This window comes from Camponotus floridanus, unplaced genomic scaffold, assembly GCF_003227725.1.
Source record: "Camponotus floridanus strain SB8 unplaced genomic scaffold, Cflo_v7.5 scaffold10, whole genome shotgun sequence".
NCBI classification, from domain to species: domain Eukaryota; kingdom Metazoa; phylum Arthropoda; class Insecta; order Hymenoptera; family Formicidae; genus Camponotus; species Camponotus floridanus.
Window position 1 is genome coordinate 1,663,004 of NW_020229215.1, and position 13,388 is coordinate 1,676,391.

Genomic DNA, 13,388 nt, shown 5'->3' on the forward strand with positions numbered 1-13,388 from the left:
AAGCAGAACATTGACCTCGTAAAAAACACTTAACAATTGTATGATGATTGAGATTATGCAACAAATAATTAATTAATTAATTACTAATTGTAATTATGGTAACGCACAGCAAAAATCTGCTATCAATAGAAAATACACACCGTAGACAAAATAAGATATTTATAATTGTTTCTCAAAACAATGCATATTCATGAAAAAGGAATGCAAGAGATTTATATATAAATGACTCACTTCACCAAATTCTAGACACGTAGGCTTTTTCAATTATCCAATTCACTTGTAGGATGCATGTCACTGGAAATTTGTCCGCGATTCACCGGAGGAGATTGCTTTGTCGTAGCTCGATTCAGCGAGCATCTACGAAACTAGGCCGCGTCGTTGGAAAGCCGACGCAAATCCGGAAAAATTGCCTGCACTCAGGTTCATCCAGCGACCTCGAACCGCGAACGGCCTGCTCTCGGCTTCGCGCCGTATTTCAAGGCGGCAAACGAAGCGAAAGTAATCTCGGAAAATTGTCTTACGCTCGCCAACCAATCATAATTCACCTTTCCTCTTGACTAGTCCCAATCGTCAATCCAGCTTCGATTGGTTTGCTTTTCGACATGATCTCCTCATAATAGAAAAAAATAGAAGAGGCTGTTTTCTCCTGAATGCGGTGAGGTGTTAAAAATATGACCTCTTTATAAGCACGCAAATTTTGTACGCACATCATAGCTAGAAATTACAGAAAAAATTTTAATGCTTATTAACAAATTTAACTACTTTTAAATGATTGATTATATTAAAGTTATATAACGAAGAATGGTTGGAAAATATTAGGAAATTGTCCGCCTAGCATAAAATAATGCTATCCTTTTTTTAAATTAATAATAATAATAAATCAACTCCAATTCGATTCCAATCATAAGACTGGAGTAACTTTATTTAAATCTCAATCATCATACTAAGCTTTTCCAGCTATAGAAATCGATTTATATTTATATTCGAGGGTAGTAGTGCGAATCGCCGGAAGTAAATGCGAGTAGATTTTGTAAGCAAAACTAATGGCGCGTGAATTCAACGATATACTTGCAATCGCGATGCACGTAATTTAGCGAGGTTGTGTTAGTAAGCATTATAGCCGAGAATATATCCGAAATAAATCGATCCTGTCAGAAATTCCATATATTTCCAATAGCAATAAAAGCGATATATCATTCTCTTCTTCCTCGGAAGTTATTTATAAAATAAATTTTTTCAAAATAACGATTTTTCTTTCCAAAATAATTAAAACATCAAACTTTTAATTTAATTATAAATATATTTTAGAGATTTTGTTTTTTATATACATATATTTCGCGTGGAAAAATTCACACAGAAATTCCTTTTGCTTTATATTATTACACGTGTAGTTTAATTTTTTATATGTCAAATATACTTTTAATTTAAATTTGAATTAAATTAATTTTTTAAGTAAACTTTACATAAAATTTAGAATAAATTGCGAGATTTTGGATAAAGAAATCAACGAGTCGCGATATCACTTACGGAACTTTCGAAACATGCGAAACAAAAATGCTCAGCACGGGTTAACAAGATCCACGACTACTTCCGGTGGTTCGCGCTGCGCCTTTTAAAGATCGAGTGATTGATGGCTCACCGTTGCTTCGACCATAGTCGACCGTGGTTCGTTCATCGGGTTCAGCAAGCAGACAGGTGTGGAGGAGGACGGCGGTGAATTTATAGGTGAGTGGTGATGTGATAATGCATGATTAACGCATTATCACACACAGACGATCGTGATCGGTTCTCGTGATCGTCGCGATTCAAACGGTCTCCGATACCGGGAGCGGTGGTTGTCCACCGGAAGTAGTCATGACGGGCGCGGTGTTGGCGGTGTTGGTGGGGGCCGGAAGTGGCTGTAGGGCCTGCATGTCGCAGATGTGCGAATCGCGCTTCTTTAGGTCCTGGAACAAGTGGCATTTCGAACATGTTTGAATTTTCTCCCTCTGTCGCTCTTCCTCTCATTGCTATTCTTTATTGCCATTTCGCACTCCCTTTCTTTCTCCCTTTCTCTCTCTCTCTTTCTCTCTATTTTTCTATCTCTCTTTCTCACTTTCTCACTTATTTCCTCTCACACCTTCTCGCTCACACTTGCATTTTCGCCGCTTTTATTCTAGCTCTCAATTGTTCTCTAGCTTCTAATCTCTAGATCCAGACTAAGCAAGTAGGTAACATTATGTCTACCCCTTTCACCTTTCTTTTTTTCTCTCTCTTTTTCTCTCTCTCTCTCTCTCTTTCTCTCTTTTTTTCTTCATTCCTCGTCCTCCTCGGGAAAGAAATGATCCTTGATGTTATAATTGAGCTAAAATGTCGATCGTGTGAAATTACATTTCGATTTCGAGAGTCAAGGGACTTTGGTGATTTACGGATTGGTATGAACTGATGTGATCCAAACTGATGATCGACTTTGAATGATCCTTGAGCTCGCAAGACACGTATAAATCTCCCGAGGACGAGAGGTTCGGGAAAAGTTTTGGATGACTTTCGTCCCAAAAAGACAGAAGAGAACGAAGAGAGATCGAAAAATGAGGATGTAAGGAGTGAGACGAAGAAAGTATCACGCGTGCATTAAGAGAACATGCGACGAATGAGAAAGAGATATAACGAGCGGGAGCAATCGAGAGAAAATCAAGATACGAAGCAAATAACGACACAATACAATAAGAAGGGTACAACAACAATTACAACAACAATAACAAGAACAATTCAACATTCCATTACATGTAAAACACGAAGGTAGAAGGAAGCAAACGATGCACAGGGCCGAAGACGCTTTGCGTAATACGGCATGTTTGTTCGGTTTGCTTGCTTGATATATTCACATGTATGTTCAAATTAACTCAAACGCGCAGCTCAAGCCACTATAGACAGAATTATTCTTTTGCTTACGAAAATAACGTAAATTTATAGATTAATAATAATAACCAATATATCTCTTTTTCTAAAAAATTTTTAAATTACAAAAAATAAGTCTAAAGTTACCAAATTCGTTCCATAGATTAATGTGCTTCAAAATTTTGTTTTTCAAAATTTAATGTAATAAATTTATGTATGTGATATTTAAGAAAGTCGTGCGTATAAAAACTTATACAAGTCTTTAGGAAAATAGAACATGCGATAAATTTTTGTCTAAAATATAATCATAACTTTTAAATGATTATAAATTATCATGCTCGCGTTTTTTTCAAAGATTGTAATGTATATTAAAATTATATTAATATAAAATACAATATAATTATTGTAATATCTTATCGTATACAAAAATAATCAGAGATGTAGTATCCTTTCAGAAAGAGTCTCTGCAGGATATCGGCGTTGCAATAGAAGGCTCGCGAGAGATCCTTATGACAGTCGCATGCGAAGTGCGTTATAAGTCTTACAAGCGCAAATTGTAAATTAAATAGTCGTGATATCACAGCGTAACAATTATAACAAGCAGTCGTCATACTTTACATCGATTCTAAGTTGAATTTACAGCTCACCCTGGCAGCATGATCCTTTCTAACATTTATCACAAAATTTTATCGCAATAATACCGCACGGCTATTGTCTTGCACTTAACCAACGTGATTTTCTACGCTATGTCTTTCGTGATTAATAACAGCAAATCGCGCAGTCTTATCCGACTTTAATTATACTATTAGTAATTGCGCAGCGTAGTGATAATCGTAAATCGATTTTACAATTAGTAGCGTGAATGTGCCAAGATAACGATCGATTGGAGGAAGATAAAACGGAACGTAGACAATTACCGCACGATTCATTCTTGTCTTATTTTATCTTCCAAATGAAATCTCTGGAAAATTTATGTGGATGCTTAATTAAAATTTTTAAAGAATCTTAGATAAATCTATTCGTGATTTTAGAAATCAGTGCTTTTAGGAAATCAGACATTTAAAAATTGCAAAGACGCTCGCAAAATTGCATGTTTTAAAATACCAGAGAGTAAATTTCTCTCTGAAAATTTAATAAACGTCAAAACATATGTAATAATAAGAATTATTATTTAAATCTCTAATATTACATTTTCTTTTAATAAACGAAAGCAGTTTTATTAATTTAAAAATGCTTTAATTAAAAAATGCTCTGCATATTAAAAAATTAATATCTCTTTCTCTATTTTGTATTTTTTATGAGAAAACAAAGCTATATATATCTAACTATATATATAATATATACAATAATATATATAATAAGCTATAATACATGTACCTATATGCGCTATTAATTATTTGAAATTTTAAATCTAATTTTACATCTTTAATATAATCCATCCTATATTACATCGTTGTTAATAGTTCCTAAGAGAATTTAAATAGAAAATTAAAATGTTGAACATATATATATATATATATATATATATATATATATACATCATACGTCATATCTTATTCTCAGCTATGCCAATTTCATACATACTTTCTTAGAATCGCAAACTAAAAATATTGAAGAATATCCTGCACGTGGCATATCAAGATTTGTGCAATATAGATATGTGATAGATATTTTTATATTCTTATGAATATTGAAATGTCGCTGCAACATGCAAATTTCTAGATATTTGTTGACCGTTATTTATTATTCGTCGAAACACATGTTTCACGTAAAAAATTGACATGCTTGAAATATCATCATGAAATATTAAAATATTATCTTTAGAATAATAATTTTATACTAATATAAGAAAAGAATTCTAAAAACTAACAAAAATAATCTAATGCATTTTAAATGCGCATCTTGATATATATATTATATCATATTCTTTTCAATATAAAATAATATTTATCATAATAATTTTTACAATAATGTTTCATATAATAAAACATCACGGCATTATTAATATATTCAAAATATTGTAAATATAACATTAAAATAATAATTATGTATTGCAGAATTTTATAATATACGGTATAATTTAAATATTAAAAAATATTAAATATGTTCTGCTAAAAAAGAACCTAAAAATTATTGTCTGCACCGATAAATGTACTCGCCCAAACCGCAATGCAGTAAATTCTCAATAAATTTAAAACGCACAAATCGACCTCCGCGACATATCGCCACACATATGATCCTTAATCCGTCGTAAAATCGTGAAAAGTGCCCAATCCAATAATTTCTACTCTACTCGACAAGCCTCCTTGATAATTCCACTATTGCGATACTTCACGCTGCGTCGCAGTGCAGTTGCGCCTTCCATGCACGCACGCGTTATTGCACTAAATCGTAATATGTCGCCAGATCTCGCGTGTGTGTCAAATGGATGCTTGTAAAGTGTTCGAATATAGAGGCTAGACACGCGTTTGAATAGTAATATCCAGAATAGTAAGAGAAGTTATATTTTTTTGAAAAATAGACAAAAGAATTAACAGGTAGTAATTATGTCAATACTAGTAAATCATCACGAGCAAAACAACGATATGATTTCTTCTTTCCTGTTTTAAAAATCAAAAACCTAACTCTTTTTTAACAAAAAAATTTGAATTTTATATGTTATATATATAAAAGCCTTACGAATTTTCATTCATAGCAACTATTCAGCTTCTCCAAGACTACGGTTTGGCTTAGAGATTCGTGTAAGTGATGTGTATGTGACATATAACTATACATGTAAAAGATTATAATTTGATGTAATTGACTGTAATTGATTGTAATTGACTTTGTGTCAAATGGTTAATTTTATCAAGTTTAATTAATGAGTTAATAATTAAGTTTAATCAATTTATTATTTGATAAATAAATAAATTATATAAATAAATAAATTAATTTACCGTCCATTTTTACCCCCCCCCCCCCTAAAAAAAATTAGAAATAGTTATTTAATTCTTGTTAACAATCTTTTTTGTTTTTATAATTACATGATAACAAAAATTTTGTGACTAATTCTTATATAAAACCAAAATGTGTCTAATTAAACGCGAAATAAATCGTTATTTTCGTTTAAAAGGAAAACGAAATTATTGGAATTTAAATAAAAATGAGATTTACGATGAAACTATTTGCATCTCTCATTTCTCTCGTGGCGTAAACGTCCACAAATATTCAAGGTATATTCTTCTAATAATATCCGACGAATTTATTAATGTAGCAAAATGCTGAACAGTTTGCGCAGAGTGCCTTTATGAATCTTCAAGAACGACGTAGAATGCCAACCAAAAATTTCTCTATAAAACCACGATAAAACGCATAAGCAGTTTATATAAAATACAGGAAAAAGCTCAACTATACAGAAAGTAAAAATTATTGAAATTCGTACGCTTCTTGGACGCTTCTTTCAGCAAACGTAAAATCGCAAAAGATAGAAGCACGCAAGACAAAATGACTTACATTTCGATGCTTATTTATTATATGATTAAATTATTTATTATATAATTGTATATTTTTTATTATGTATGTAATTTAGATGTAAAAAATCAAATATAAGAAAAATAAGAATCGTAGCATTATATTCAAAGCTTTTCTGGATCTTCGAGATAATTTTTGACAATGTTATGTAAACGTACACAGACATCTTAATATACGAAACAAATATAAAACATAATTTACACACGATCTGACAATACAAATATTCTGTACTACGTAATTTATTGATCGCGATATAAACGTATAATCTGCGGCAATATCAATACGTAATATAATCCGCCGAAAGCAAATTTATGATATGTAAATGCAAATGCAGAAAGCACGATCGATGAACGCAACAAGCGTACCAAATGCAATACTTGTGTTATCGCTAAATGGCATCGCGCTTAATAATTGCATTAATGTTTTTTATGAAACCAAAGCAAATATTAATTAAAATTTTACAAAAGATAAGGCATAATTAAAATCACAGATTAAGAAATTTATAAAAAAAAACATTATATATAAATCAATATCAAAATTCTCTGTTTATGTATATAATTTAATTTGAATAACAGCCAAGATAACAGCATTCGATAATTTGAATGCAATAATTATAACAAAATTATTTTTCACGTTAATTAATTTTAAATTTAGTTTTATTTATAAATTTATTTTGTACTGAGAATATTTCTTTAGTAAAATTATAAGACAAAAATAGTTTAAGCTCAAATTGATGTAGTTAAGTTAAGTTTTGAAGATTCAACAACTGTGTTTTATCAAAAAGACGAATTGATAATGATAATGATAATCAAATTAATCTACAGAATAAAACATTGAAAATGTAAGCAAAATTTTACATCACGCCTATAAACGCACTCGACTTGCACGATGGTTGTACAGGCATTTATACGATTAAATTTATTCGATGTATTGACGCCCCGGTGGCTTTATTCGGAATTTAGTAGACATTTATACGAGGATTTGCTTAACGTACTGCAGCTGCAAACAAAGCAATAGTAAATCCTACCGAAATAAATGCGCTTCGTTCTTTGATATGGTCACTTTCGTATAATGTCTTACATTACATTTCGAATGAAACACTATAACCACTACAAATAAATTAGTTGGTTTAATTTTCGTTTAAACTTCGCTACATTTTAGTATCATTTTAACAAGATATTATTTTAAGTCTATATGATTATAACTTAGTTTATTTATCTATTTACTTTTTTTTACTTGTTATAACAGACAAATACTATAACAGAAATATAACACTAAATATAACACTAAATATGAATAAACATAAAATACATAAACAATACAAAAAATACTACAAAAGATGAATAATATAAAAAATAAAATTTAATGTATAATTTTTCACTTTTAATATTGATCATTTGAAGTTTCAGTTTATCATGTTCTTTCAATTAATTTCACTAAAAATAAACAAAATAAATCTATTTAGTTTATTTCACAGTAAAGCGAAAGAATTACAAGGTAGCCGCAGTATTTCGATTAAAATTGCAAATGCTTCGACAACCGTTGACAAGTTTTGCAAAATGCATTTAAACAAACACGTGCTTTTTGCAACCCGAACTGCAAATACGCAGTGTTGAAATAGTCACTTAATCTCTGATTATTTGAAATTAAATGCTGTTGTATGTAGTACAAACACGGCAAACTCGCTTATTTTACCTATAGTTTCGTTCGTTACATTCGGGATGTATTTTAATATTTGCGTATTTTTTTAAGTATAATTGTAAAATTATACAGGAGCATATTAAAGCGAGCATATTTTTAAATTAGTCGTTGCGAAAAAAAAACATATAAAATGATCTTGCTTTCTAAAAATTTTTAATAAATTATATATAAAGATATCTCCGAAAATCATTTTTTATTATGTTTATTTATATAGTAGTATATATAGATACATATAAAATTAAGAATATAACTTTATAAAAGATATACAGCAAAAATCCGTAATATTGAATTATATATTTGCAGGATAAATTTATCGATAAAATAAAAAATTTAAGACAAAAGAGATACAATACGCGGATAGGCTTGCCGTGAATGCAAATGCTACAACAACGAATCGTCCTCTATCACTCGTTTGCGAAACGTTTAAAAAAATATTTTCATGGCACACGTGTGAAGCATAAAAGAGAAAAAACATTCGACTGCGAAGATATTTTTCAGACCGTAAAATCTTGAAAGAGACACGAAATTCTTGTATTCCAATCAACGACGCCTTTAAAGATCGCCTCGAAAGAAAATCGCGCGACTATGGAAAAAAGAAACAGTGAGAGAAACAAACGATCTATTCCTCACAGTTGTTGCTTTCGTTTACGCCCCTTTTACCTTTTGTATCCCTGAACCTTTCCCTTGCGTTTTTATTTAATCGAAAAAAATATGAGAACCTCATGAGAAAGCGAAAGAACAGTCAGCGATATTCAAAATTTATATCTGACAAAAAATATATCAATATTTAAACTAGAACTAATATTATTCCATAATTTGAAAGTGAATAAATATAAATAAGGTCATATATAAATAAGTTATTTTAAAGATTTTTTTATAATTCCTTTTAAAAATACACTCTATTTAAAATGTACAATTAATTTTTCTTTCCCATATAGATATTAAATATAATTTTATTAAATTTTATTAAAGTAAGTTTATAAAAGTTTTATTAAAATGTTTTTAATGAAATAAAAAATTTTAATTAAGCGAAATTCGTTTCGATTCGATTTCAAAGAATGTCATTGAAATATTTTAATAATTATAAAATAATTTATATAAGATGTTTGTCTTTTCATTTCCAAATGACAAAATAATTAAGATTATTCTAATTATAAAATATCTTGTAAACATATTGTATATTATGCTCGCAAAAAATTACATTTCCAAAATATTAAACTTCAAAAGATTCTAAAAATAGGATTTTTAAAAAATTTTAAAGAATATTAGATTGTTCAATTTTTATATCGCTCAGGATAAAAGTTTTAAAATGTTGCAAAAAAAATAAATAAAATCCAATTCAAACAGATATAAAAAGAACAAGAAGATTAAAGATAGCAAAGGATAATGAAAATATTCCGATAGTAATTTCAAAAAGAACGGAGTAATTTTTTTTCGCGACCCTTATCGCTCGAATAACCTCAGCTTGTTTTGTGTAAAGTTTAAAAAAGAGAAAAGAGAGTATCGAGATTCTTGCAAGTTGCAAGACACCACGAAACTGCAAAGATCACAGAGATATATATACTATAAAAAAGAGACAACTGGGACACATTATAATACTGATGTTCGTCGTCAATTTTTATGTTCACTACGATCAAATTATTGAAATTTGACGAATTTCACAAGAATAATTAAATATTCTAAATTGTACGGTGAATATTGTTGATAAAAATATTTGTACTAATGGAAATTAACAATACGATAGCTCTCCAATATTTTGCTTGTTTAATTTAATTGTAACTGTAATATATTCGCATATGCGTGCGAAGCAAAAATTTCGATTTACGATAATAAATTTGTTGATTGAAATACATCAATATCCAAATATCGGCAGATGTCATATAGTACACAAATTTATTGACCTATATTATAGATTTTCTTAGCCATTGTAAATAATATATAGATTTAGTGAGAATAAGATATATAATTCTTTTTTAAAACTTTTTTCTCATAATAAACTTCTCATAAATAAATCGGTTTTGAACAGACGTTTGCTAACTTTGTGAGCGTAATAAAGATTTAATGAAAGATAAGCAGAAAAGGAATTATCACCACATACTCTGCAGCACATCAAAAATTAATTAAATAAAGACTCTTCTAAGAATCAATCGTAAAATTCATTATGAAATATTAACAATTAATTTACCTTCTTTCACATTTTACGTTATATATATATATATATATATATATATATATATATATATTAAGCATGTTTATAAATCCTTTTTAAATTTTAAAAAATAAATTAAGAAATATTTTTAAATACTAATTTAATATATGATATTTTTGCGAGTTGCGCAATTATGTTTTACATTTTAAAAAATTTATTACATATATAATTACATACACTTTTTTAGATAAAAATATATTTCAATATAACATGATAATAAATTTAAATACACGTATAAAATTAGATACATATGCATTATTCAAAAATGATAAAAAAAATGCGAATAAAATTTAAATTTGCACACCTAGAATACTTTTACTTATATATTTATATCTATAAATTGCGCAAATCACAAAATATCGTTCATAGGTATACAAGAAAACATTCGAAACAAAGCTCGGAAAACCATCAATCATCCTTAAAACCGTACGAATATTTCTAAAAACATTCAACACCATCCCCCTAAAAGCATAGCAATCATACAGTCATAATCACAAGAAGCATATTGCACATTAAATACATAATATATTAAATGCACAGCCTCCTCAACGACGAATCTTCGAAGGATGCAAGAATCCCTAAACAAGCGTAGCAAAAAGGGAAGATTTTTTTTTTTTCGAAAGCAGACACCGAAGAAGCCAATCCAGAAATCGTTCTTAAAGGCACCAGGAGGGATAGGGACTGCTGGGGAGGTCCTGTTGTGTCCTTCATATCATGGCAGAAGTCGCAGAAGCGTGTTTCGAATAATATTACACATAAATCTATCACATTTATGTAGTATTTCATCACACTTTTCTTATCATCATCATCATTATCATTATTATCATCATCATTATCATCATTATTATTATCGTTTCCAGAAATTGTCTGCCAGCAACATTATTTCTTTACCTTTTTCCGCACCTGTATACGGTCGCCATATATGATCACCACTCTGTCCTTGCTCTCGTTCGTGGTTAGTTGATAGGACAAACTCTACGTGATTTTCGATCGATCGTTCGATGAAGGCAATAACGATCGCGTTATTATCATCGCCATAAGTTGTATTGTATTTGTTTTTCCGTGTTTGTTGATGTTTTCATCCATATTGTCGTCGTCGTCGTCATCGATGGCGGTTTCGTCCACCAAGTATGCCGAGGGCGATGATAAAGAGGAAAGAATGAGGAAGCGGCGCCGATGGATCCAAGCAGCGGTCATTGTGGTCGTTGTTGACATCGTCGAGGGTAGAAGATGGCACGGAAATGATGAAATAGAAGAATTTGATTGATTGACTTTGTAGATTTTGCGCGACTGTGTGTGTCTTTACTTGTGTTATTTGTGCTTTTTTGGTGGTTTTCTTAGATCGCGTACGCTTGCCGACACGAGAATCGGATATACATATATTATTTTGGCTCTATAATATATATGATATATACATATATATATATATATATCTCTCTTTTTTTTACTCTTAAAATACTCTCTCTCATTCAATTACTCGTCCGATTACTCGCATATATCCGTCGCTTTCTCTCGTTTTCTCTTTCGTTCTCTCAATCAAACACGTGGGTTTATATACATTATATTCTTTTACCTTCATTATGGTTACTCTAGGTTACATCCGCTAGATTACATCGACGAACAAGCATGTCTCAGCTCTGCTATGCGTCCGCAATGATCTGGATTTCTAGCATTAGATACTTATTTGTATTTTTACTTTGCCGACGCATCCTCTCATTTCTCGATTATAACTTTTTAATCGCTCTCAAGTCACAATGCGACACGGTGTCGATATTTCGCTTATCATTTTTATTTTTCATTCTTTTATTTTTTTTTCGGCTTGGTCGAAAAATCCGGTTCGATTTCGGTTTTTAGAATGTCGGTTTACAGCGCGCGAAGGGATTTTTCAGAACGAGGCCTCGACGAGGTAAGTGCCGTCCATGGCGACCCCCGTCTGCCCACCCTGGGCCTCGGATACTTGGGCCCTTGTAGCCGGGATGTACTGACTGTACGCCTGCTGAAATCCACAACCACAAGCACACACTACATTGTTGCACGCTAGGCATACCTATGCTAATGCTTCCTACGAGCTCTCCCTAAAGTTTCATCTACTCTCGCGATCTATCGATCTATGTATGTGTGTGTGAATGGGTGTGGAAATGAAGCTTTTTAGCCGAAATACCGTTTTTATTTTTATTCGCTAGTTTTACCTAACCGAACAAACTATTAGACTTTTTAATAGATTGATTTTTGATATCGATAAAAATAAAAAAGATGTCTCAGAACTACTCATTCGAATTATTTATTTTTCTATAAAATATGAATATGAACTTTTCTAATATAGAGTTTCTAATTATAAAATATGAATATGAACTTTTCTAATATAGAGTTTCTAATTAACAACAAATGATTGCAAGTATATCATTGAAAGGTTATTTGTGCCAGAAAGGGAACAATTTTTCATAGTGCACTTTTGTACTCTCAAATAAAAATGAAAAATAATTTCAGGAGATATGTTTACTCTCTTCCTTATTTATTGCAATTTCCGCTTCCTAGTTGACATTTCCAAAAATCATGACGGATGCATCATTATAAGCTTATGCGTACCGAAAGGAAGCAATAACTTCCTAATTTCACGATACAATCTTCTTCGTTCGATCTTTCAGTACGCATAAAATCGATTTCACCGATTTTCAAAGGGATATATATATATATATATATATATATATATATATATCATACCGCCAATCGTAGGCTTCACGACGTTTCGACTGATCCAATAACTACGGAAAAGCCTATAAATTGATTAAGTGACACGCATACTGCGCGCATCATCGACGAAAACGAATTAATTCGCAAACGTCGATATGACGCATGCATTCTGTCAACCGAGTCAAACAATTCGCATTCGAACGAATCGCACGTTTTCCGCTGATCCGCAAAGCGGTAAATTACTAAGTGCTTGCAGGCAACGCGATTTTCGACGCAATCATTTTCCGCCAAATTGCTACTGTAATAACGAGTATTGCAATGCAAGAGAAATAAAGATCACATATTCACATATTTTCTCCATACTCGATAAGTTTCATCGAAAAATTCAAAATCACGTTTA

At 30.8% G+C, this 13,388-nt stretch overlaps 1 protein-coding gene across 7 annotated transcripts in view; it reads right to left on the bottom strand.

Moving 5' to 3' along the window:
• Nucleotides 1-13,388, bottom strand: part of LOC105249471 (potassium voltage-gated channel protein Shal) — a 94,461-nt gene that overhangs the window by 1,419 nt on the left and 79,654 nt on the right. For 2 of the 7 annotated variants that reach the window (XR_889049.3, XR_889050.2), the window contains exon 6: nt 1,640-1,946. Coding sequence is in view for 3 of the 7 variants with exons in the window: in XM_025408975.1 (XP_025264760.1) it covers nt 1,806-1,946; nt 11,189-11,272 (225 nt within the window). In the remaining 4 variants the exon portion in view is untranslated. Of the gene's footprint in view, nt 1-2; nt 715-1,638; nt 1,947-11,188; nt 12,294-13,388 lie in introns of those variants that run through there. The other 5 variants (XM_011254980.2, XM_011254979.2, XR_889047.3 and 2 more) reach the window with 4 other exon arrangements.